The 24,824-nt window shown below is 38.5% G+C and overlaps 1 protein-coding gene across 1 annotated transcript in view; it reads left to right on the forward strand.

The window, feature by feature from the left end:
* Window positions 1–6,097: 6,097 nt before the first annotated feature.
* Window positions 6,098–24,824, forward strand: part of LOC107589579 (collagen alpha-1(XIII) chain-like) — a 107,607-nt gene continuing 88,880 nt past the window's right edge. Inside the window, exons 1-2 of the mRNA XM_016278066.1 lie at window positions 6,098–6,704; window positions 11,617–11,686. Coding sequence (XP_016133552.1) covers window positions 6,420–6,704; window positions 11,617–11,686 — 355 coding nt within the window. The 5' untranslated portion in view covers window positions 6,098–6,419. The remainder of the gene's footprint in view (window positions 6,705–11,616; window positions 11,687–24,824) is intronic.

A 24,824-nucleotide genomic window follows, 5' to 3' on the forward strand; every position in this document is an offset into this window, starting at 1 on the left:
TATTTCTGGATGCACTCGTTACCTGGCGCTGGGTGATGGTCACGATCGCTGCCTCATGTGCCTGGGCATCTAGCACGCTGAGGTGGCATTTGTGGATGAGTCATGTTCTCATTGCGGGAAGATGTTCATCTCGGAGTCGCGGGCCAAGCTCCGTTTCCTCAAAGGGGCGGAGTTCCGTTGCCTCTGCCTTGATCTAGTTCTCGTCATGGCGGCAGTCAGGCGGGGGCTACTTCAGGCAGTAGCACGGGCGGTCTGAGGGTAACAGTGGTGGTAAACTCCAGGGAACCAATCCTCGGGGGACCATCGCTCCTCTTGCACTCCGCAACCAGTTGAGCTGCCAATGGGACGTGCTGGGCCCTCTACAAGGAGCGTACCAGCCGTATCCTTTGGCGCTCCTCCCAACGACCAGATGTCGATCGCTGCATCGGAGGGTGAGCCAGAGCTTACTGGAGAGGAAGATTCGGCTGCACTCCTCCGGGACGTATGACCTCGCGCTACGAGCGACGAAGGTTATGGCGCAGTCTCTGGGTCGTGCAATGTCCACTATGGTGGTCCAGGAGCGCCATTTCTAGCTGTGTCTGGCCGACATGCGCGAGATGGACAAGACACGATTCTTGAACGCCCCCGTGTCCCAGACCGGCCTTTTCGGCGACACGGTGGAGAACTTTGCCCAGCAGTTCTCCACTGCCCAAAAGCAGACTGAGGCCATCAGGTACATCCTGCCCTGGTGTGCAGCTGCTGCTGTCGCCGAGGGTGGCCCCCTGCCACCGCCCCCGCTACTGCGGCCTCCAGCAAAGCTGCACCGTGGAGCCGGTCGCAGGGCAGCCGCCCCACCCGTCCAGGCCCCCGCCATACCTGGTGCTAAGTGAAAGAGCAAGAGGCCCTGAGATGGGCAACCCAGAGGTGGAGGGACCTGCTCTTCGGGAGATGGTGAATGCACCATGGAGAATCTCCTCTCGGTTGGTGGTACCCAAATACTCAACAAAAGCGCAATTTTCTCTATCGCTGGGTCCCCAGAGGGGACGGGGGTTTGTGGATGATCCAGTGTCGTATCACTATATCACATAGTAATACTACCTATTACTTCCTGCATAGTTACTTGTTAACAACGGACCATTATTCTAAAGTGTTACCCAATATTTCTCTTGTCTCCTTCAGAAATGCGATGTTGCAGCAAATAATTGCAGTACATACAAGAAATCTAGAAAACACATGTCTACCTTTAGATGTATGTACCTTAGCTACATTTATTGTATACAGTAATGAAGTATAGACATAAAATGTTAACTCAACAGATCATTAGTGCTGGATAATGTGTTGTACTCTCCAAAAACAAAGTAATTGCTTATAATGACACTCTTAAAAAATACTGTACAAGACATATACAGTTTTTTTTTACATTTTGGCTGGACAAAACCTGGACTAGAAGATTACAGCAGTATGGAACTTCAGCAGCTTTGAAGATAGAAGGTTATAAGCCTTGTTTAGTTAGTATTGGACAGTATGATGAGAGATTTAAAGTGATGCCTGCTAGGCAGTTGCTTGGCTGCTCAATGAGGTTGATCCAGTGTTTCATTCTCATTGCTTGCATTAATTTCATTTCACAGTATTAAAGAAATGCTGCAGGACCGAGCTGAATGCAAGACACTAAACCATTCTTCTTTACAGTGCCAGAGAAATTATGGATCATAAATGAACACGGCTGAGAAAAGAAATTCACTTGTAATACCTTGCATCATCCTCAGAAGTACTTCTACAGCTTTCACAGACAATAAAGTCCTATCAAGATAGCGAGGAAAACAAAAGGGTTGCTGTTTCCATGCACAAATATCCAAATAGAGACAGATAGACATATAGATAGATAGATAGATAGATAGCTAGACTATTCTTTTCTATTCTATTCTACTACTCTCAAACTTCTGAGAATCCACTAAATTTAGAGTGAGAACACACATGCATATTTAAAGATCATTCGTTGTCAGTGGCCATACAAGGACACTGAACTCACTGCATGATTACTAAGTAGTTGACTAGAAAATGGTCATGTTCAAATTGTGTCCAGATGCCCTTGCATTATGGTGAACCAGATGAAATGGCTCTACTTTGAGAATGTGCTGGGATGTTCTCGAGTGAAAACGAATAACAGGGGCTGTTTCCTCACACGCTGATACTCTCTGCAATGTTGGGAATTTGATCTGCTCTGTTAAAAGACATTTTCTAAGTTTAAACAATCTGTCACAGATGTATCTGACAGTTTGTGTTCCCATTTAGTCAGTATTTCTTCAAAATTGATGTCTTTCTTGCATATATTCAACAGGGTATGTATAATTGTGCAATACATTGCACAACAATATTAGATCATTTTGAAAAGGAAGTCCATTGCACTCATTTCCAGATTAATTTTTCATTCCCAAAATCAATTGGCAAGTTCCTTGGACGCTCTCAAGTTCATGTGTAATGAACCTCTGTGGTGCCATCAGAGCTTCAGATGTGGTTGATAGTGGAAGGACATCTCTTAGTTTGACTAAAATCACAGCTGCACAATGTGGGCCAGGAAATTCTCTACTAGATTTTTAAAGCTTTCTGTGGGCATGTGGAAGACGCACTATAATCTAATCCACCCATGTGGTTTTGTAAATGTAATTAGAGCAGCCGCTGCTTGAGGTCGGCGATCTTGATTCTGGAGGTCCAAAGCTCATCTGCTCAGCTAACCGCAGGCCTAGTTGCTACAGACAGCAAAACAGCAAACAAATGAAGTAGTAATTATGACTGGCATGACCTTTAATTTACAGATTAATGAAAATCTATTAAAAGAGGTATTTTGAAACCAACGTAAAAGCCTCTACACGTAAATATATGGCTGGCAAAAAAATACAAACATGCTCTGAGCTGCCAGTTTGACTGAAAGACAACGCTCACATCCCTGCGCTCAGGCGGTCTTTGCGTCAGGAGCAGAATTAGATATTGTTCAGTCCACTCTATCAGCCCTTTCCAATAGCTGAGCTGAGCCAAATATTCCCCTGACAGCCAACTCACATGTGTTTTGGGGACAGGGGACAACTGTCCCTTTGTCCTCGTGCATGTACTGCCTGGGTCTGGCTCCTGTTTTAGAAACTACTGTTTTGTGTTCTCTTTCTGTTTTGGCAAGGAAACTTTCTTCTTTAGAGATTTTTGGTGATGCATACTTTGATTAGGCGGGACAATTTGTTTTTTTGTTTTTCAAATGAAGAGCCCCTCCTATTCTCTCCAACTCACTCAACACAGATTGTGATGAAAGGAGGGAATAATCAAAGAGTAAGTGGCAGAGGTGGTAAAGATTGACGAGGGGGAGGCTAGCTTGTTTTACCTCATGCTGATAAGGTTTCTCAAACAGATCAACCAGATTCATGGGAATTTATAGCTGCCTGTCAATAAGATACAATTTGTTTTGAAAGGAGATGCTTAACACATATTCATGAATTCATTTCCCTATGTCACCTTATGCTATGTGAACCGTATCATTTAATATCTTTGTGTTGGCAATAAACCGGCAGATTATAGTTATAGTATCTAATGTATGTGGTGTTGTGATGGGTAAAGGCAGGCTGGGCTGCTTACCAAAAGTTTGCAGGTTAGAGACCCGTAAGCTCAATGAACCATCACTGCTGTGTAACCCCAGGTTGTTCCAGAAGGATTGTCCCTGTAATAAGTGTATGGTAAGTCATTTCGGATAAACAGATGTCTGCTAAAATGGCTACTTACATGTATCCAAGACATTCATTAAAAGGAGGGATGGGAAATAAGACATAACCGACAGCAGTGTGAACCTTTGTACTCTGGCTACAAAAAGGACCTTTAGTTCAAAACAAATAGACAATTTTACATTGTTGATTGACTGATTAGATCTAATATCTCATTCTTTCTCTAAGGGCTATTCATAACTGTTTTATAGCAAGACTTTTAATATAAGTCAACAATTCACAAAGTTTATATTTTTGAAAGATACATAAGTCTAATACAGAACTTTACAGACTTACTGAATGAATGTCGCAATTATATTATATTTATCTTTTAATTGTTCTCTAGGTTGTATTTTAGTGTAGTATGTGTTCAATAGTGTTTAGTACAAGTCGTGGGTGAAATGGGTGACTTGTCAGACTTTCCAAAATGACAAATCATGCAGTTTACCAGGAGTGTGTAACAGCCCAGTTGTTTGGAGTTTTAAGAACAACAGTCTTTACGATTATTTGAAATTTGAAAAAAAGGAAAGCCAAGTATCAAGACAAAATCAAGATATACTTTGCATATTGGCTTGAAAGTCTTTTGTTAAAGGGGTCATATGATGTTGCTAAAAATAATATTATTTTGTGTATTTGGTGTAATGAAATGTGTTTATGCCGTTTAAGGTTCAAAAAACATTATTTTCCACATACTGTACATTATTGTTTCTCCTCTATGCCCCGCCTTTCTGAAACGCGTGGATTTTTACAAAGCTCATTGGTCTGAAAAGCGAGGTGTGCTCTGATTGGCCAGCTATCCAGTGCGTTGTGAATGGCCAAATACCTCAAGCGTGTGACGGAAATGTTACGCCCCATACTGTGATGCCCTGTCCGGCCAGAGCGGTGAGACAAAAACATTAAAACCCATTATAAACGAGACATTTGTTGCATCCAGTGGGGACATAATTACGGATTATAATGACTTATACTGTCTTTTTACGTCTTGCATTGCGCCGTTTAAAAATAAAACCATGTCTGCATTTGTGATCAGAGAAATGACAAACAACAAGCGCTACTCTACACTGCTCAAAACTAGCGTTTGAATCGCCAGTGGCAAATTCCTTAAATATAAAAAACGTACTTACAGATTGTGAGTCAGAACCGTCTACTCTAACAGGATCAGTAAACAGTCCTCCATAAAATGTGTTGCACAAATCTAAATTATTTGGGTTGAACTGTTCTGGAACAGTGTTGTAAATACAACTTAACCACTGATTTCTAGTCGTGTCCTCTTTTGGAAGGCCAAACAAAGTAGTTTCGCTTTCACAACGAAACACACAGCGGGCTTGAGTGAGCGGCGGCTGGCAGATTTGACGAAGGAGCGTTCGGCGGGCTTGCGGCAACCACATGTGACGACCTCGGGCTGGACTCTGCTTCGTCCACGGTGAAAGCCGATCCGGCGATCCACAGCGCGAAGTTGATGTATTTCCTCAGCAACCAGCACGGATCAGCTCTAGGCATGACGAAGCGGATATCGTCCTCTTTTGGAAGACCAAACATAGTAGTTTCGCTTTCACAATGAAACACAGCGTCTTCACGACATGGCGGCAGCAACAATACTGCAGCGAGAATAAAAGGTTCTTTGCATGAACATTTGGGCGGCGTTATGCAAATCTTCCCACATTGTGATGTAGACATGTGGGGGCGTGTTAGAACGAGCTATTTTAGGTAGGCGTGGCTGACTCTGAACTTTTATAAAGAATATCTCTTTGGATTTGAGACTTTAGTCTTTGCAACTTTACAGATCTTCTTTATGCACCAAGAGCTTGTAACACTCCAAAGAGAAAGGACAAATTGAAATCGCATCATATGACCCCTTTAATTTTGAAAACAAGTTTCAAAAGGCTTGAAGTTTGAAGGTTTTATAGGCAGACAGACATACATTTAAATGGCTTTACAAACCAGGGGAATAACCACTTAATTTCTCAGAAGGCCATTACCTGTTGAATTTCTTCCAACTGTAATTCATTAATTCCTCTTTATTCAAGTTCCTCTGGAGTGTGGCCAAGTAGTTTTTGGTATTGGGAAGTTGATGCACGCTCGTTCTTTGACTAATTTGTAGTTTTATATTTTGGTAACTGAAACATTGTTTGAAAACACCTTCTTAATTCGCACCTTGGGTCTAGATGTGTGGATGAAGAAACAGTTTCTCTTTCTTCAATGATTGTGTGGTGATCATGTCCACTTTACGCACTGATTCAGCGAGGCACCTAAAAATATCGTTCTCCAGATCCGGATTAAAGCCGGGGTCAGCTCCTCCGTGAATCCCGCCCTACCGTTTAGCCTAAATAAACCGAAAGGAGGGGCTTGTCGGCGACAGAGAAGCGAAGGGTCCCGTGGTGAGCGCTGCAGAGCGCGTAGTGTGTGTCAGGTTTCATTCTGAGAGAGACTCAAGCGCGCAGCAGTCAGACAAACCCGTCAAATGGCACGACTGAAGCACACGGACTCCCACTAGAGCCGGAGATCACTCAACAGTCATCTCCATGCACTTGTATGAGCAGCATGCCTCTGTTGAGGTAATTTTGAAGATTGATATTTTCACGTGAAAAGCGGGTTAATTGACTGAAAGGAGAACTTTAATCAATTTATTTGAGCACGACCCCCGTTCAGCGTGATAAAGTGCTGGATAAACATCAAATTGCCTACATAAGTCTCACAGACATGGAGGACATGAAATTGCGAGTATCACCTCATTCCAGTCGGGAGAGGACCTGCGTTCAGCATCCTTGCCAAAAGCGCATTTTGACGAACTGGAAGGACGTCTGTGCAATCTGCGTGTGCTTGATCTCGTTTGGAGTTTGTGTGTTGCTTTACCTGAGGACATCAGATCTGCAGTCCAGGGTGCTCAGTTTGGAAAAGGACAGAGATCCTCGTATCTCCAGTTGGATCTCTCTGGAACAGGTGGAGCCCGTCCTGTGGAGTCGACTGGATCAGATATTAGAGGAGGTGAGCGGTGACTTTTATTCTCCAGACATTTATCTGTGGATGCAATAACACCAAGTCATACTTATACAAGCTGTTTGCTTGAGTCGTGAGTGCGAGGACAGAGTGAAAGAGAAGTTCACGTTGTCCCATCTTGTCGAAGTGTTGTCTTCCACGAGAGGTTAGAAGTGCGTTGGTCAGAAAGTTCAATGAGCAGAGAGAGTTTGAGGTAGAAGATGAGGATGTTTCTGGAACTACGTTCAGGTGTAATAAAATATCGAAACTGACTAGCTAAGCTCTCAAGCTCCTCGTCCGTATATTAGTTTGTTTATTGGCCCTATTTTGTTTAGGCACTTGCAGTGCGCACAGTTTGAGCTCTGCCGACTTTCAAACGCTCATGCACATGGATCAAAATAATTACTTTTTGATTGCTGTACCCACTTTTTGGGGCTTGTGTTTAGTTCTGTTTATTAATTATTATTTTATATTATTTTATTGTTTTGTTTGCTTTGCTGTCTGTTTGTATTGTCTTTTACTGCGTTTATTGCTCTTTTTTCTCGTTTATCTCAGTTACTCCTTTTTTAATTGATTAAAAACTAATAGAGATAAAACGCAAAAAATAAAGAAATAACTAATTACTAACTACGTTTTATGTTTAACTGAGAAAATAACTTCTATACTGACTCTAAATAAACGTATTAGTTAATATGTTAACCTATAATCGTCACATAAGTGATAAATTATTAAATCCTGATTATTGAATTAAGTTTGCTTGGTACTGTAGCTCTTCAAATGTCAGTGTCAGATCAGACTCTTTTACATGGCTTAAATTTTTCACATCCTATTTAGCATTGCTCTAGAATGGGTGTCTATAAATAACAGAGTCATATTGCCAAAATTTCCTGCTGCCATTTTGACACATCAATTAGTGTAGATGCCTTAATAAAAGTACACATAATTGATGTGATCCGGTAGATAACCCTTTATTATCCACACTTGGCTGACTGAATTTTAAGAAAGTCTGTTCAGTGATTGATATATCTGCTACTGAAAGATATGACTGTTGTTGTTTAGCAAAACTATTATTTGCAGTATGCAAGACCTGCTGAACACATTGTGTCACCATATGGCCACCTGTTTTACATCAACAATCAAGCAGTTAGGGCTCTTGCCAGCTTTAGCGCTGACCGAGCACGGCATCTGTGTAGAATAAGATTGAGCTTGAAGTGGTGAGGTGGAGAAAAGCGATATATATATATATATATATATATATATATATATATATATATATATATATATATATATATATATATATTTATATATTTAGATATGTTGGCCGATATATCGTGCATCCCTAATATATATATATATATATACAGTACATTGCCTGCGGCAGTGGTCCCTTCACAATGGCCTCTGGTGGTTCATCACCTAGCTGCATGTAAAATATTTGAGGTGTTAAAAGTATCTTGGGTTGAGTTTTGGGGAAAGGCTGCCATCTCACTATCTGTGGTTCATAAAGTAAAAGAGTCTGCAGAGGATGACTGAGGTTAATATTCAGTATGTTAATGAGACTATGCAGTCTGAAGTAGAGGCAGCCAAGTGTGAGTCAATCTGAGGCTGAGTGTGATTTCAGTATCTGCATAATGTTGAGTCATTTACAGGTGGATCTTGCTGAAATCTGTCAAGAACATATCCAGGTCATAAAAATATGAATTTGATTTGCTTATTAGAAATATAGGCACCTTTCAGGCATTGTAACATGACAATTAGGCATATTTCATCACCCATACTTTACGTAATGCAAAAAACGGATAAAGAATTACAGTATTATTGTAACGAGAATGTAATGAGAGTCGTCCTTCAGAATAATGGTAATTGCAAAAAGTGAAGTGTCCACATGCATTACAGTAATGAGAGTTTTGCAGGAAAATGTGCTTAAATGTAATTAAAAAAAAAGCTAAAATAGGCTTCAGTTTTGTTTAATACTGATGGACCTTTGAAATGTGTTTATCTTAGGGGTGTTCTGTTATCAAGGCCAGATGTTTCTCATAGGCATATTGACAACCAATGTTTCAGCGTCACCATAAAATTGCATGTATATGACTCCATTAAACTGAGAAACATATACATTGGAAGTGCCTGTTGAAGGTTAGAATGGTGCTGATTTCACAATCTATGACAGAACGTGCCTTTAGGGGTGAAATCAAGATCTGTTAAGATGGAAAGTAGCTAAAGAGAGAGAGAGAGAGAGAGAGAATGAAAGAAATGGAAAGAGCGATAGAGCTAGGTCTGCAGGCTCAAAGTCTGGGGTCTTAGTAGTAATCGGACATTGGAATTGTAAAATGTTGTGTCATCCTTTCAAAATAGATTGTTAAAACCAGATCAAATACTGGGCATCGAGTTACTATTAAAGCTGGGAGGCAGAGAATTTCTCCTCCCTCCCAACCTATCCCTGCAAGCACTGGGACATCAGCTGTCTCATGCCATGACCGCAACCTCACCATTTACATCACGTCATCTTAAAGTCAGCATGAAACATGTTCGCAACCCATTTTACTTTAATACATTGATAAAAAATAAAGGGTCCAAGAAAGGGTTTGTCAGCGCTGCCATAGAAGAACCATTTTTGGTTCCCCAAAGAACCTTTCAGCAAACAGTTCTTAAAAGAATCATTTTTTCTTAGTGTGAAGAACATTTTAATCATTTAAAGAACCTCTTCCACCTTTTGTCCAATGGAAAGGTTCAGTGCATGTTAAAAGTTCTTAATGGAGCCATAGATGCCAATAAATAAGCTTTGTTTTTAAGAGTGTAATCATTTTTCACAAGTTTTAATTAGGTATTTTATGAGAAAAAATGCGGACAGGACAAGATGTAGATTTGACTGGATTGTGAAAAGTGGGTGTTGCATTCCAAAATAAAGCTAGATGGTTGAAAAACATTCTTCGTCACATCAGCTGAAAAGGAGAGTAATTTTAGAAGAACCATTTTTGGTTCCCCAAAGAACCTTTCAGCAAACAGTTCTTAAAATAATCATTTTTTTCTTAGTGTGAAGAACATTTGAATCATTTAAAGAACCTATTCCACCTTTTGTCCAATGGAAAGGTTCAGTGCATGTTAAAAGTTCTTAATGGAACCATAGATGCCAATAAATAAGCTTTGTTTTTAAGAGTGTAATAATTTTTCACAAGTTTTAATTAGGTATTTTATGAGAAAAAATGCGGACAGGACAAGATGTAGATTTGACTGGATTGTGAAAAGTGGGTGTTGCATTCCAAAATAAAGCTAGATGGTTGAAAAACATTCTTCGTCACATCAGCTGAAAAGGAGAGTAATTTCAGAGGTGTGCAAGTTATTACTTTTTGATGAAAGATTACAAAAATATATATTTTTTTCTATTTGAAATATAGTGCACAGATTAATCGTGCACAATAAGACCAGAGATGCGTGTAAAGAAAGTAAATACGGTCATTGTTGATTTCATGTTGACTTTAAGAACACCTTTATTCAAGCATAAAGGAACACACCCTACCAGAATTAAATGCTTCAGTAACTTAATGTGCTTCAAAATGAAAGCTAAGTATTTGTTTCTTTAGATCTTGTTCAAGGTGCTTCCCGTCAGTGTAACTCTTCATGCTAACTTTTCATCACAGGCTATTGTTTTCTCATTGTGACACTGCATTATTGTTTATGAGAGCTCTCAAATTAAAGTGAAACAGAGTTTTGGATGCACTTTCCCATGGTTTGATGTAAAAAAAGAGACAAATGCAGCACTGGAAAATCATGAGTTAAAGCCCTGGCATTTAATGTGTGTGTGCATTATCCCTGGATATTGCTCCTGTGGAAAAGCAGTTTACACACAGTACAGGTTCCCTCCAAATTGTAATGCATTTTTCCACGGCTTCTGTGCTTGCAGAACAACCGTCTGTTGTTTAACCCTGCTGTCACATTTACAGTATATTTTCATTTTAGCGTTCTTTAGGTTTTCCTTTTCTTCTTAACCTCCATTAGCACTTTCTGTTTAACAATATCTGTAGTTCAGTAGTGTGGAAAAACTGCTACAATAGCTTGTAGTGTCTGAGAGCTGTTTGAGTAAAGACTTCTCCAGCTGGGAAGAGGGTTTGCCAGTATCAATCAAATAAAGCCCTGGAACGATCATTGGGTAATATATATATATAAACTATGGCAAGAAATGTTTCTGATAGCAGCCCCAGAATTATTTACCTTCAGTGTTTCAATATTAGAGGAGAGGGAATGACCTATAGTACCACATTGCAGACACCTGACAAACTTTAAAATTCAGTCATAAATGTAGCCAGTCAGTGATTGGTCTACCAGTGAAAATGCAATGCATACAGTGGGTATGTCTATTTTAGCTGCGGTTTTGTACATTTTGGCTAAACATACAGTAGTAGCTCTGTTTAACGTCACATTTTTTAAAGAGCACCAACTGTTCTTTAAATCCTGACCTAGTATGCACACATACATTGTTAAACTAATGCATCACTTGTCAGTGCCCTCACTGCACACAGACATGACGCTGCTAAAAGAGCGAACGGCTCCAAAGCTATGCAGAAACAATAGAAGGTGTGCCCCTGGTGAAGGTCGGAGCGGCAAATATATTTAAGCTTCTTAGGTCAATTCAAAAATAGCTTTTCAGTGAGTTTTCTTTTTAATATATTTCAAATGTCATGTAATATATTTATGTATTTAATGTATGTTTAAAATATTTATTTGTGGTTACATATTATGATGTTATTTAATAATAATATTTTATGATATTGGTTTGTGTACTTCAATATTTGTTGTTTGCATGAATAACAAACAAAGACTAACAAACTAACACCAACTACACTGGCTTTTTTATTTTACCTTACATACAATGTGGTCGATTTCTGCACAGCTGACTTCAAATGTCCTGTTTGTTTATTTCCAGAAATTAGCAGCACGTCTACCGAAGATCCGGGCGGCTCGGGATGCACCTCATAACTGCATCTGTCCACCAGGTATGTCTGTTAACCCCATTCATCCACAGCTTACCCCTCCTCGAACTCTACACACCTGTGATAGTGTGCTCCTCCTGCTACATCTGATATGCAGTTGAATGTATCTTGCGGTTAAGCCTTTTGTGCTTGCCTTCCACAAAATAGTCTCTTGTCTGCAGGTACGTGAAGAGATACTATTGTTGCCAGGATTGAGACGTGATCACTGTTGACTAGATTTAATTTCCAATGTAATGTAAATGAGTGAAAAGAGTCTCCTTTCCCCAACCTGTTCACTGGTGCCCTCGGACTGGCATTGCTGTGGTGACATGTGCAGTTATATTTTCGGCTGCTGTTGGCAGTCATTGATTTCAAGTTGTGTTTGAGCGGGTCGTGATGCAAACCAGAGTGTTGGGAGGGCGTCATCTTGCCATTCCTGAGCGCAGGGAACAGTCAACAAGGTTCACAGCGTACGACTAACAAATTAAAATGGCCTCAATGGCCTTAAGTCCTTCACACTTTTTCTACTAAAAGCGAAGCTTCCTAGCAGCTACATTTTAACTTGCTTTCCTAACATAACCTCCAGATTTCAGTCATTAGACAACTCTTGTGTTATAGCCTGTGCTTGTGTGTGTGTGTGTGTGTGTGTGTGTGTGTGTGTGTGTGTGTGTGTGTGTGTGTGTGAATTTACACATCTCTGAGAACCAGGCCAGATGGTACAGACATCTCCTTGTTAATTAGGCTAGTCAGTACTAGTCATTGTTGTGTTAACTGAGTGGGAAGTGACTTCAGACAGCGTAGTGAAATCAGTTTAAGATGGACATGACTTGGATAGGTACTTTTGAACCAGGTGTGGGGACCGTTTAACAGCAGGCATCCTAGATAATGGCCGTGTTGGTTGTTTATTGCTGTGCCATGGGAGAGGGTCTGATCTTGCAATACAGTCTGCACTTTTACTTCGTTTCAACCATTTGATGTAAACCAAGCAAAGTATCAGCATAAAATTATCCTTTTTGAGCTGAATTGACTGTAGATACAGTGCAATGAAAGTACAGTTTGTATACATTGTGCATATTTTTTATAATGCATGTGTATAAATACTATGTGTATGCAAGGAAGTGTCCGCATATATGTTGCTCACCATGACGCCAGCTGCCGCTTGTCAATCATTCCAGCACGCAGTGTTCAGATGGCTTCCATTCCATTGTTTATTTTGAGTGCTCAGTGGTGGGTAATAGTCTGTGACTCCATCAAATGCACAGACTTGCTTAAATACGTATAGCATTGATTTTATGTTTAAGCTACAGTTGAGGTGTAGTAACTTTTCTATCCACAAAGGCATAATTGTATTGACCCATCAACAAAATAGTGCTTTAGCGTATAGTTAGTGCTTCCTCTTCCAAGTACATAAAGATTGCTATGTGTTACATGTGCCTTTCAGCCCAAGGACAATATTATTCTTCTTGGCTTGGTGTGTTTAAGCGAAGATGATTTTCTGTAAGAGTACCTGGTGGTTTTATACATAATTTTTATACAATATTGTTTTTAATTCTGTGTTTAGGCCGAGACTGTTTCTCTTGCAGTGCTACTATGCTCTCAAAACAGCTGGCATATGGGCTTGGGGAATGTTTCAACATCCAAATGAGTTTATTTTTTTCTGATTTTGCGAATCCCAAAGGGCTTCAGAGGTTAAGTTCACTCAACTCATGTTTAAAAACCCATTTGGCTCATTCTCATTCACTCGGAAATCCTCCAAGTATTGTTTTTATTAACAAAGTCAGCGTCGGTTCATACACGCAACTGTTTATCCTCCAGCACTGCACATTTCAGCACTAAAGCGGTAACAGTGCCACACATTCTTACTGTGAAGAAATCTATTCACCATCTCAGTCATCTTTACAGGCATGAATAAGCCTGTGTAGATTATAGGGCTGCACATTACTGGAAACAACTAAAATTGCAATATTTAGTTTTTCTGCAATATATGTTGCTATAAGACTACAGGTATTTTCACCCGATGATTTGAATTGCTATGTTTGGGGGAAATAAAATCAATCTAGAATAATTGGGGTGTGCATCTGCACCTGTCTTTTCTTTTCTTTATTTGTGTGAACCATCCCTTGATCCTTTGATTGAGTCTTCACACACGGGTACACCTCTTTCAGTATCAATGAAGTAAACAAAAAAATCTCATTCCAACTGTTTTTGACTCATTCAATATGACAAATGTTAAACAAATATTAAAATATTAAACAACATAAGAAATATATTGTAATAATAGTATAGCACTATAAAATACAAAATAAAGTATTTAATAAATAATTTTATTTTATTGTATAAATATAAAATTACAACAATATTTATGTGTAAATTTCCATTATCAAACCATCTAACTTTTATTTAGGCAGTTTGCTGGCAAATAAATAAAGGTTTCTGAGTGAAATGCAGCACTGTTCATTTACACGCTTGCAGCTCATGATACAGTGCTTCAGTGATTGGCTGTTACAATAAATTTTATTTTAATATATCACTCAACCCTAGCTATTAGAATATTTGGCACTGTTTTAGAGATGTTATTTCCACGTTCTGATTTTTAATATCTTTTACTGATATTCTTATAAGTTGCTTAAGTAAATTCCTCTTACTTACAGTGACATGTTGCTTTAGAATAAATGTTGTGATGGTGTACAGTGGGTATAGAAAATAATATTTTTTAAACCTTTTTAAAATAATCACATTTTGTTGCTTTGCAGCCTGAAGTGAGGACGGACACAGTTTTTGTTTTATCCAGCTGTATTTACTCAGTGCAACTTATAACATCCACGTGACAGATATAACACCAACAAAAAATAAATAAATAAAAAAACCAGAAAACAAATTGAAAATCACCCCCCTCCTAAAAATGACTTGTAAACTCAATCAGGTGTAGCTAATCACCTTCTGAAAAGAGCTTTCCTGGAGCATTTCAGTCCTTGGTAGTGCAACTGAAGCAAACAATCAACTATGGGTGGCAAGGCACTGTCAAAAGATCTCCAGGATAAAGTTGTGGACAGGCTCAAGTCAGGAGATGGATGCAAAAAAAAATTCAAAGGATTTATCAATGCCTAGAAGCACAGTGAAGTCTATTATTAAGAAGTGGAAGATATTTGGTTCAACACAGACCCTCCCTGGATCAGGATGTCACTCCAAACTGGATGAAAGAGTCAGGAGGAAACTGGTCAGAGAGGCGAACAAGAGACCTACAGCTCTGAAGGAGCTGCAGGAATTTATGACAAAGAGTGATCATTGTGTGCATGTGACAGCAATATCACAAATTCTCCACAAATGTGGCTTGTATGGGAGGGTTGCAAGAAAAAAGCCACTGCTAAAGAAAGGCCACATGCAGTCAGACTGATCTTTGCCAAAACACACCTTGAAGATTCTGAGGCAGATGAGACTAAAATTGAATTATTTGGCCTCAACACCAAACGTGTCTGGTGGAAATCCAATACAGCTCACCATCCAAATAACAGCATTCCTACAGTAAAGCACAGAGGAGGTGATATCCTGTGATGGGGGAGTTTCTCTGCAGTAGGGACTGGAGCGCTTGTCAGGATAGAAGGAAAAATGGATGGGGCAAAATACAAAATGTGATTATTTTAAAGGGGGGGTGATACCCACTGTATGTTTTCATTAATAATTTAAACCTGGATATTTGAACTATTATGAGAATCATAATAGACAGATGTAAACATGGCAGGTTGCGTGACATGAACAAAAGCATCCAAGGTAAAAGCAAATATGGTCCAGATAATATTAATAAGGGTTTACTTGCAGCAAGGATAAACATGATTTATGCAACCACAGCGTGATTTGTGTGGTGATTTATTAGCTGCCAAGAGCATGAAACCATTGAGAAGACATTTAGAAACCAAGCACTCAAACAAGCCAGCTGAAATGAACACTTTAATAAATATTTAAGTAAATTTATGTCTTTGATTTTGTTTACTTCTGTACGATAAACAGTTGTTTGGTTGTTGAGTTGCCGCTTGATAAAACCAGTTAAGCACCACTAGTTTACAAGTGTTTTGGGTCAATTTTCAGTGTACGTGTTGTTTAGCTGTGACCCTCTGAACAGATGTGTATGTATAAACATCATTATTAAAAAAAAAATTCATCCGCAGCTTATCATAGATGGCTGGATGTGTGCCAGTTCTGTTAACAGGCAACTGAGGCATTGTCGCTATTTAGTCATCAGAGAAAACAAGAACGTAGAATGTATACATAACGACAAAGATTTATAGCTCTAAAAAAATGTTTTTGGAACGAGGTGTTTATCTGCGCAGCCTCTTCACTGGTATCGAAGGGTCACGGTGATGTGAAAACCAAATGCACGCTGCTCGAGGTGTGAATGAACTGTGTAGACAATTGTGGCATACTGATGGATATGATGCTCTTTGTTCTAGCAGAGATTTGTAAAAATTATCCCAGAGGTGCTTACTGCCAACAGCATTGTCAGTGTACAGGAAAACTCCCATGACAGTTAGATTGAATCCAGGCCCAAGTGCCCAGAACACTCTTGAATCCACACATTGTTTCCCGAGAAGCTGAATGGCACTTTCTTGGACATAGTAGTAGGAAACAGAGAGAAAGAAAGAGACGGCCACCCTCTTGGCTTCTATGTATCGCACATCCTCCACTTCTCTTATTTCTGAAAAACCAAAGACCCAACTGCCTGAAGGATTTAACATCTTTGTGACTGGATTCCGACCGCAGACCAGCATTGGTGGCTTTAGTTGTGTCACCTGGGGTCGTAAGGGATTGAGTAAGAGTGCTATCTTTAAACGTATGCATCACGGACACCTCTCTGTTGGTCCTCTGTTGGATTGTTTTAGGTGCCATAAAGAGAGGGACGATGGATTTCATTGCATGGGATCTTATTTTGAATGGGTCACTTATAGATAGCGAGCAAAGAGCGCGTCCTTTATTATCACTGAATTTGTCAATCACTTCAGTTCAGCACATCCTCACTCTTGCAAAAACTCCCTTTATAATCAATGAAGCTGTCTATGCTACACAACAATCTTAATTTATTTATTTACATAGAGTTTATGCTTTCTTGGAAAGGATTCACAAGTGTGAACTTGTGCAAAACAAAAAACATTTTGAGCGTTATTGAGTTGATTCTTAAACAGCTCTGATTGGCCATCGCATTCACATGCTCAACAGATGACTGTGATTGGCTACATTGCTCAAAGCCGCAAAAACAAGTTGTGAATTGAAACCTTTGATGCTTTTAAAAGAAATCTCACACAAATATACATGGGAGTGTTTGAAAGCAGCTGCCCATCAGCGGGTACCAGACTGACGTGATACTACTAGTCTGGTACTTCAGAAAGACTGGTATATTTACATTTTTTTAAATTTCAGTATCGACTATTTATAACACTATAGCTAGTCTAAAGACAGAATTGTTTTTCTTGGCTGAAAGCGAAAATGCTTTTGGACCAATAAGATTTCATTGTTGGTGGAGCTACCCTCACAAATAGAAAACATACAAAATGTTTTGCAGCTCATTGGTTTTTGTGGTACAGAAACATTGGAATTAAATGGCTTTTTATCACTTGTTGCTTTATTGTGCCACACTTGTTAGAATACAGTGTAATGTTCTTGCATTATGGCTGTTGCACTGCATATGGCACACAGTGTTAGAGCTCCCTCAGGGACATGGTGCACACAGCACATGGCATTCTGGGCACTCAGAGAACGGCCAATGCATTGCCTGATGACAGACCAATGCAGACCCTCAGGACTGGATCAAAATGTGTTGGTAAGAGAGAGAGAGATACACAGAAAGATTAGAATCAACCTCACAGTGCTCAAATTAACCCAGTACATTAAAACCAGTTGATACTATCTCTCGAACAGCACAAGAGAAGAAGAAAAGAAAAAACGCTCTAGCAGTTACAGTTAAAAACGCTGTAATGCTCTTGTAAACAAGAGGCTTCCTCTGATCCTCACAACGGGTCAGGTGAAAGGGTCGTGCTGCTGGTTATTTAAGGAGTTTCAAGTTCACCTTGACGTGTCTGCTGACAGGAAGAGGGGTTTTTGGATCTTGTTTCCTCACCTGTGATTACTTTACACCGCAGCTGCCAGAGAGCAGGTTTACTTGGGAGAGGTGTAGTCTGTGAGTCATGACCGACATAGACGAGAGATCTTCAAATGGACAAGGAGACGATGAGACTTGGCTTCCTTCATGCAGTTTGAATCTATCTACACTCTTAAAAATAAAGGTGCTTCACGATGCCATAGAAGAACCTTTTTGTCTAAATGGTTCCATAAAGAACTTATAACATCTGAAGAACCTTTCTGTTTCACAAAAGGTTCTTTGTGGCGAAAGAAGGTTCTTCAGATTATAAAAAGGTAAGAAAGAGATGGTTCTTTAAAGAACCTTTGACTGAATGGTTCTTTTTGGAACCAAAAATGGTTCTTCTATGGCATCGCTGTGTTTGGCCAAAAACGAGAAGCAGTTTTTTATTTCTACAGATGTATGATAGTGAATCTGTGAAGGTGAAATTAGGTGTTATCAAAACCCAACTCAAGTTGGAATGTCTGTAATGAAAAAATTTACATGAATGCTTGTCTGGAAATCTTGGAATATTATTTGAGCTATAACAATGCTATGGCCCTCAATTTAAAAATCCCGAGAGGTATGAAAATTGTTTCCTAGAAGTGGGTTTGCATAATGGCTGAATAATGAAGCGTAGAATTATGCACATAACTCAATGAAAAAATAAACCAAACGTGCAAATAATTTAACAAATTGTCATAGCGTCAACAGTCTCTGCTTGTATACTCTGATTCACAAAGTATCCAAAAATAGACACTTCAGGACAAACAGCAACATTTGGTGTGATTTTGTATTACAAACAATTGTGTCACTGTTGGTTTACGTGAACAAACTTTAAAGTGAGCACACCATGTTGAAATCTCTGCACACGTCATCCATCTGCTCCCTCACTCTCTGGGGACAAAAAACATTAATAATCAAATAATATTAATAAGTAAATCCAGGCAATAATGTCTCTATTTGCTAGAGTGCAACTAGTGCATTTTTCTCTATGGGAAGATTTCTCACAAATATTTTGAACAAGACAGAAATTCATGCAGGTTTTGATTTTCTTTGGGCATAATCCAACAAACACCAACATCTTCCCACCAGCTTTTAGATTCAGAGAAATCTTAAGTACTTCTACAGATGTTGATAACAATTAGAAGTAAACTGAACCAATACAATCTCCCAGCTGAATATAAGAATGATATCAAATGCTGTGCGAACTCATTGTGGACTTCTACTGGTCTTTTTGAAATAGGTTAGTTTAGTCACATGCTGGAAGAATAGCTTTAGCTTGGAAACCTGAAGAGCCAATCTTCTAAATCTTTCTGCGTTAACAGATCGTGTATTACGTCCCCTGCTGAATTCCACTCGTTGCACACTCTGTATACTCTGCTTTTGGAAGAGACACAGAATTGAAGTACTTTGGAAAAGTTTTTTAGTGAAAAATTCGAAAATATTGTTTGTGGCTGTTTAGCAGTAGCCAGTGGTGAGGCCACATAAGGTCAGGTTGGCATTGGTCCATCTAGGCCTGGTCAAAATATACACTAATATTTTGAAAATTAAAAGCAACAACATTTTGTTGCACAGCAATCACAGCTTACATTTTTATAAAATATAATTCAGGTCAATGCATGTTATAAGGCAAATGTATTAGTTTAAATTGTTAATTAAAATTTTTAAATAAAAAAAAGTTTATTAGGAATAGAATATTCTTTATATTCACTAAAAATATTCACATTTTACCAATATTCATTTGAAGAGTTGGATAATTTATTAATATACACATTTTGAATATTATATGTTCATTCACTATAAAAGTTATATTTGTAACATTGCATGTAAAATTATGACTAAATAGCTTTATTTGATGTAAGTCAGAATTGTTGGCAAGGTACAGTACAGATCTTGGAAAATGTGGTCACTGCTACAATGTACTTTACGATAGATGTTAAATTAAAACTGTATTGAATAGGACTCTCAGCTAAGCCAACACGGCAAAATCAAAACCTAAAGTGTATTTACTTTATGTTCCAGATCATTGAACCACTGGAAAGCAGTACATTTCATTGTAGACAGACACAAGATCTGCATTTACTCCAGGAGTCTGATAGTCTGATATCATATCATAAACCAGTGTGGTAGTGTGTGTGTGTGATCCATAGTCCTACTCCCCTGAAGAGTGTATGCTGGCATCATGGGTTTAGGCCCCGCGACTTGCAGCAGATTTCCTGTGGGCATCAAGGTGCATTCCACTCGCTGCTGCTCACAGGGAGCTCGCTCACTTAACAGCTCTGGGCAGACGTCCAAAAACAACAGTTTTTATTGAATTTGAAAGAAGAAGAAAAATCCCCTATTGGACTATTTTTGTTCCTCAGGCTATTGCCTTAACGGTAGTTGAAATTGTAGTAGCACATTTCTAAAGGTCGTGTGTCACCTTTTAGAGTCTAAGACTAATTAAGTGCTTGAAAGTCTTAGCAGAAGAGGATGTCGCCAGCATGGCCCCCCGCTCAGAGGCAAATCTCAGCCCTTAACTCCTTCAATTATTTCTAGGTATGTTTTACACTGCATTCAGAAAGTATTTATCCTAGTCCATACAATATTTATCACTATGCTGTGCTCAAGTCAAATGATAGGCCTACCATTAATATGCACAATATAAATCAAAAATCTTGCCAAGTATTGCACTGCATTTTTAGTACTTTGCACACAAATTTGATCAACCCATATTTGTCATTCATGTTCACAAGAGAATGATGCATCACATAGGATAATATGATGCTTTCATATGTTTTTGTATTGAGTTAATTTCTTTACTCCTTTAAACGTAAAAAACGATTTTTATTGACTTTTCTCATTGGCAGAATTACATACTTCGGGACGTTTGTGAATATTAATGAATAGTAAAATAAATAATGATTATTTGGTTACAGTAGGTATTATAAATAAGGATTTTACATGCCCCATATTTCAGATTACTAGAAAACATAATTTTAGATTAGTGTGGTTATGGTTTAACTGATGATGCATGTACAGTATAAACAGGGGCGTCGCTAGTGGGGGGGAAAGGGTGACAGAGTGCATAGGGCCCAGTGGTCTGGGGGGCCCGTTATCGCCTACCACCCAGGGATGTACTGGCCATCGGGAGCACCGGGACATTCCCGGTGGGCCAGTCGAGTAGTGGACGGATCGCCGAAGCAAAAGAGACCTCCCCTATATTAGGCACTGTTTTTAAAATACAGCGCATGCGAAAGTGCATAAAGCAAATACTCCATACGTGTGAAGCGGCGCTACCCGATGCATCCGCCAGCAGCACGTAAAGCAGAGTGGGATCAGTCACCCACACAGCACTGGCGAATGTGCGCTGTGCTTCTGCCACGATTTATAAGTGATAAACAGCGCAAGTCGCTTGATCCTTTCAGATGTGTGATATGAGAACATTAAAAGTTCTGTAGTGATGCTTGCCTGAAAACAGCCACGACAATGGAAACTGCATGACGAGGTATATTGGAAAACGCCAATAGGCTTGTCATTCAGCACCATAATTTAACTCGCAGTTATTAACACTGTACAAATAGCCTATGTTTTGGTAAATGTATTTATTGTAAATTATACTGTTATTACATACTGGGGAATATAAAAAATGTATAAAAGGTGTTTTTGTAGTTTCTTCATATTTAGTTTTTTTTTAAACTACACATTTCATTGTTTATTATTACTTAGGCTATTATTTATTTTAAAAACCATATAACCATGGTAATGAGGACCATGGTTTTACTTCTTGTGAACACCACCTTACTAATACTAATCACTTAAACTCAAAAACTTCTTTCTCTTTAAATGTTTAGTTCTAATGAATTTTAATTGAAGTAAAATGTTGATTCAATAAGAGCCTGATTAAAGATAAATATCAGTGTCTTATATAAATTAGGTGTTTACTATTTACAAATAATAAAGTTCTTAAAGGGAGATTCACCAAAAATGAAAATGATCATCATTTACTCAACATCATGTCATTCCAAACCTGTATGAATTTCTTTCTTCTGTAGAACATAAAAGATCATTTTTTTGTCCATACAGTAGAAATCAAGGGTAACCAAAATGGTTTGGTAAAATACAAAATATCTTCTTTTGTGTTCCACAGAAGGGTGAGGAAATGATCACAGAATTTATAAGCATGTACATTTCCTGCAATTCTAGCTCAAAACCAATGCTTTACTGTCAAGTGCATTTCTATGTGACAAAAAATGCATTATTCTATTACATTTGTTGCATTTGCCATGAATTCAGTAATATCTATCATTTTTTGGTTCTATACGGTTTTATTTCTTAATTTATTTACTCCAATTGAAGGCCCTATAACCCAGCAAAACATTCACGGGGGACTTTGTAGCCCGGATGGGCTTGATTTGAACCCCCACCCCACACTGAACAGGATTTTGAGGGGGCCCTATAGCAAATTCAGTGCACAGGGCCCAGAATTCCTTACGACGGCCCTGAGTATAAATAAAATATGACCAAAGTGCAGTTAATATCAGAATATTCTTGTGCTTGTACATTTTGAATTGTGCTGAGAAATGTTTAAAGAGACATGCACCGAAACGGCTCGCTGTGATCAGAGCTGTTTTTGACAATGTAAAAAGGGTGTTTAAGGCCCTGTCCACACGAACACGGGTATTTTCAAAACCGCAGCTTCGGTGTGGCTGTTTGTTCACACGCAAATGCAGTACCAGGTCACTGAAACCGAACCTTTTTGAAAACTCCTGCCAGGGTGAAGATTTTCAGAAACACGGTTGCAGTGTTGTCGTGTAGCCGGTATTTATTTTTTTTTTAAACGTGTATGTGTGGACTAGGCCTTACACAACCATTGAAGAATTTTAACCAAAGGATGTTGCAAATATTTCATGAAGACCCTAAAGAATCATACCAACTTGTGGAAAATGGGCATCCAATGTCCCCTCGAAGTTTGAGAAAGTTAATGGTTCCTGAAGGCATGTACAGTATAAATGTGACCTGTTAAATTCTGTATGTTATTAAATTATTTGGTGGTCATGACTGGAAAGTGACTGGAAATTTGAAATTGACTGAAAAGTGGCCTGCTTTATATCAGCTGTTCATTTGGTCCTGAAGCACAGGTTTAATTTTTGTGTTTTTTTAGAGAGACACGGGATCTCTCCAGTCAGCATAAAACTATGTAGACTCATAAAACATGGCTTTTTTTGGCTTTGTCAGTGGTTTTAGTCACCTTCAGAAGAGTATGTAACACGCAAAGCACAGGTTTTATAATCTACTACGCTATGGAGTGAATCAGGCAAGTGTTCGCTTAAGTCAGATACGAATCTGATATCATCAAGCTTCTCGCTAACAGAATTTGATAAACAGTGACAGAGCAGGTTAGAATCCGTGCGCTGTCTAATTTAAAGATTGTTGTAATTAGATTTTAATCTCTGTTATATGGTCTCTGGATTTTGAACATGCTCTATGTGAAAAGTTTGAAAGAAAGGGTAATTTCATAATGATAAAAAGGAGTCTTCATGCTTAATCTTCCAGTTTTTCAAGCATGCATGCATGGTCCAAAATAATGAAGAAATCAGCCCTCTTCTGACTAAACCCTTGGCATCAATGCTGCATTTAAGCTAATAAGGACTAAAACAGATGGCCCAGTATGAAAAGACTCACGTAGATGACTTACCTCTCTCTTTTATGTCCACAGCAGGCACTTATTTGGTAAATCATCCTTGAAGCCATGCTTATGTCATTTCCTCTGAAGTTCAGCTGCCTTTTCATATGAGACCAGAAGTCATTAGATCAGTGACGTGCATATCTACGTTATTATTGAGAGGCATTTATAAAGGATTAGGTCACTTGAAGACAGCAATTATTAGTTATTAATTTAAGGGCATGTCATAATATGACTTTTACTACTAGCAAATGTATTTCACATTATTCTTAAATTTAATTTCATCTACATGTGTATTTTTTTGAAAGGACACACTATGTTAGTTGAAAATGTATTCTCAACTATTTGTGACCATGGACCACAAAACCAGTCATAAGGGTCAATTTTTCGAAATTGATAATTATACATAATCTGAAAGCTGAATAAATAAACTTTCCATTGATGTATGGTTTGTTAGGATAGGACAATATTTGGCAGAGATACAACTATTTGAAAATCTGGAATCTGAGGGTGCAAAACAATCTAAATATTGAGAAAATCATCTTTAAAGTTGTCCAAATGAAATTCTTAGCAATGCATATTACTAATCAAAAATTAAGTTTTAATATATTTACAGTAGGAAATTTACAAAATATCTCCATGGAACATGATCTTTACTTAATATCCTAATGATTTTTGGTATAAAAGAAAAATGTTGACCCATACAATGTATTTTTGGCGATTGCTACAAATATACCCCAGCGACTTAAGACTGGTTTTGTGGTCCAGGGTCACATATATAAAGTTTGTTTTATAATGTTGCACAGTTGTACACCACCATTCAAACGTTTGGGGTCAGTAATCTTTGTAATGGTTTTGTGAATTCTTTTCTAATATTCTGAACAGTTTTTACAGTTTAAAATAACTCTATTGTAACATATTTTAAAATGTAATTTATTCCTGAATTTTCAGCATCATTACTCCAGTCTTCAGTGTCACATGATCCTTCAGAAAACATTCTAATATGCTGATTTGCTGCTCAAGAAACATTTCTTCTTATTATTATTATATGTTAAAAACAGTAATGCTGCAGCTTGATATTTTTGTAGAATTTTTCTAAATTCTCCACAAAAAAAAATCTCACTGACCCCAAACTTTTGTTCGATAGTGTACACTGTAAAAAGCAATACTTGATCTAACCTATCGATGAATTTAACAAAATTAACAAAGAATTGAATATACTGTATCTCAAGGGTTTGTAAATGTTTTTGAGTCTCTCCAGCTCTGTACATTTTTGATGTCTCCTGACATCCTATTGACTCTTTTTCCACAAAGTGACAGGTTTAAGGTTGCTGATAACCACCAAAGACTGCTGTTAATTCAGTAGAACAATATCTGTTTCAGGCTAA

The sequence above is a fragment of the Sinocyclocheilus grahami genome, unplaced genomic scaffold (assembly GCF_001515645.1).
Source record: "Sinocyclocheilus grahami isolate Dianchi unplaced genomic scaffold, SAMN03320097.WGS_v1.1 scaffold117.1, whole genome shotgun sequence".
Lineage (NCBI taxonomy): Eukaryota > Metazoa > Chordata > Actinopteri > Cypriniformes > Cyprinidae > Sinocyclocheilus > Sinocyclocheilus grahami.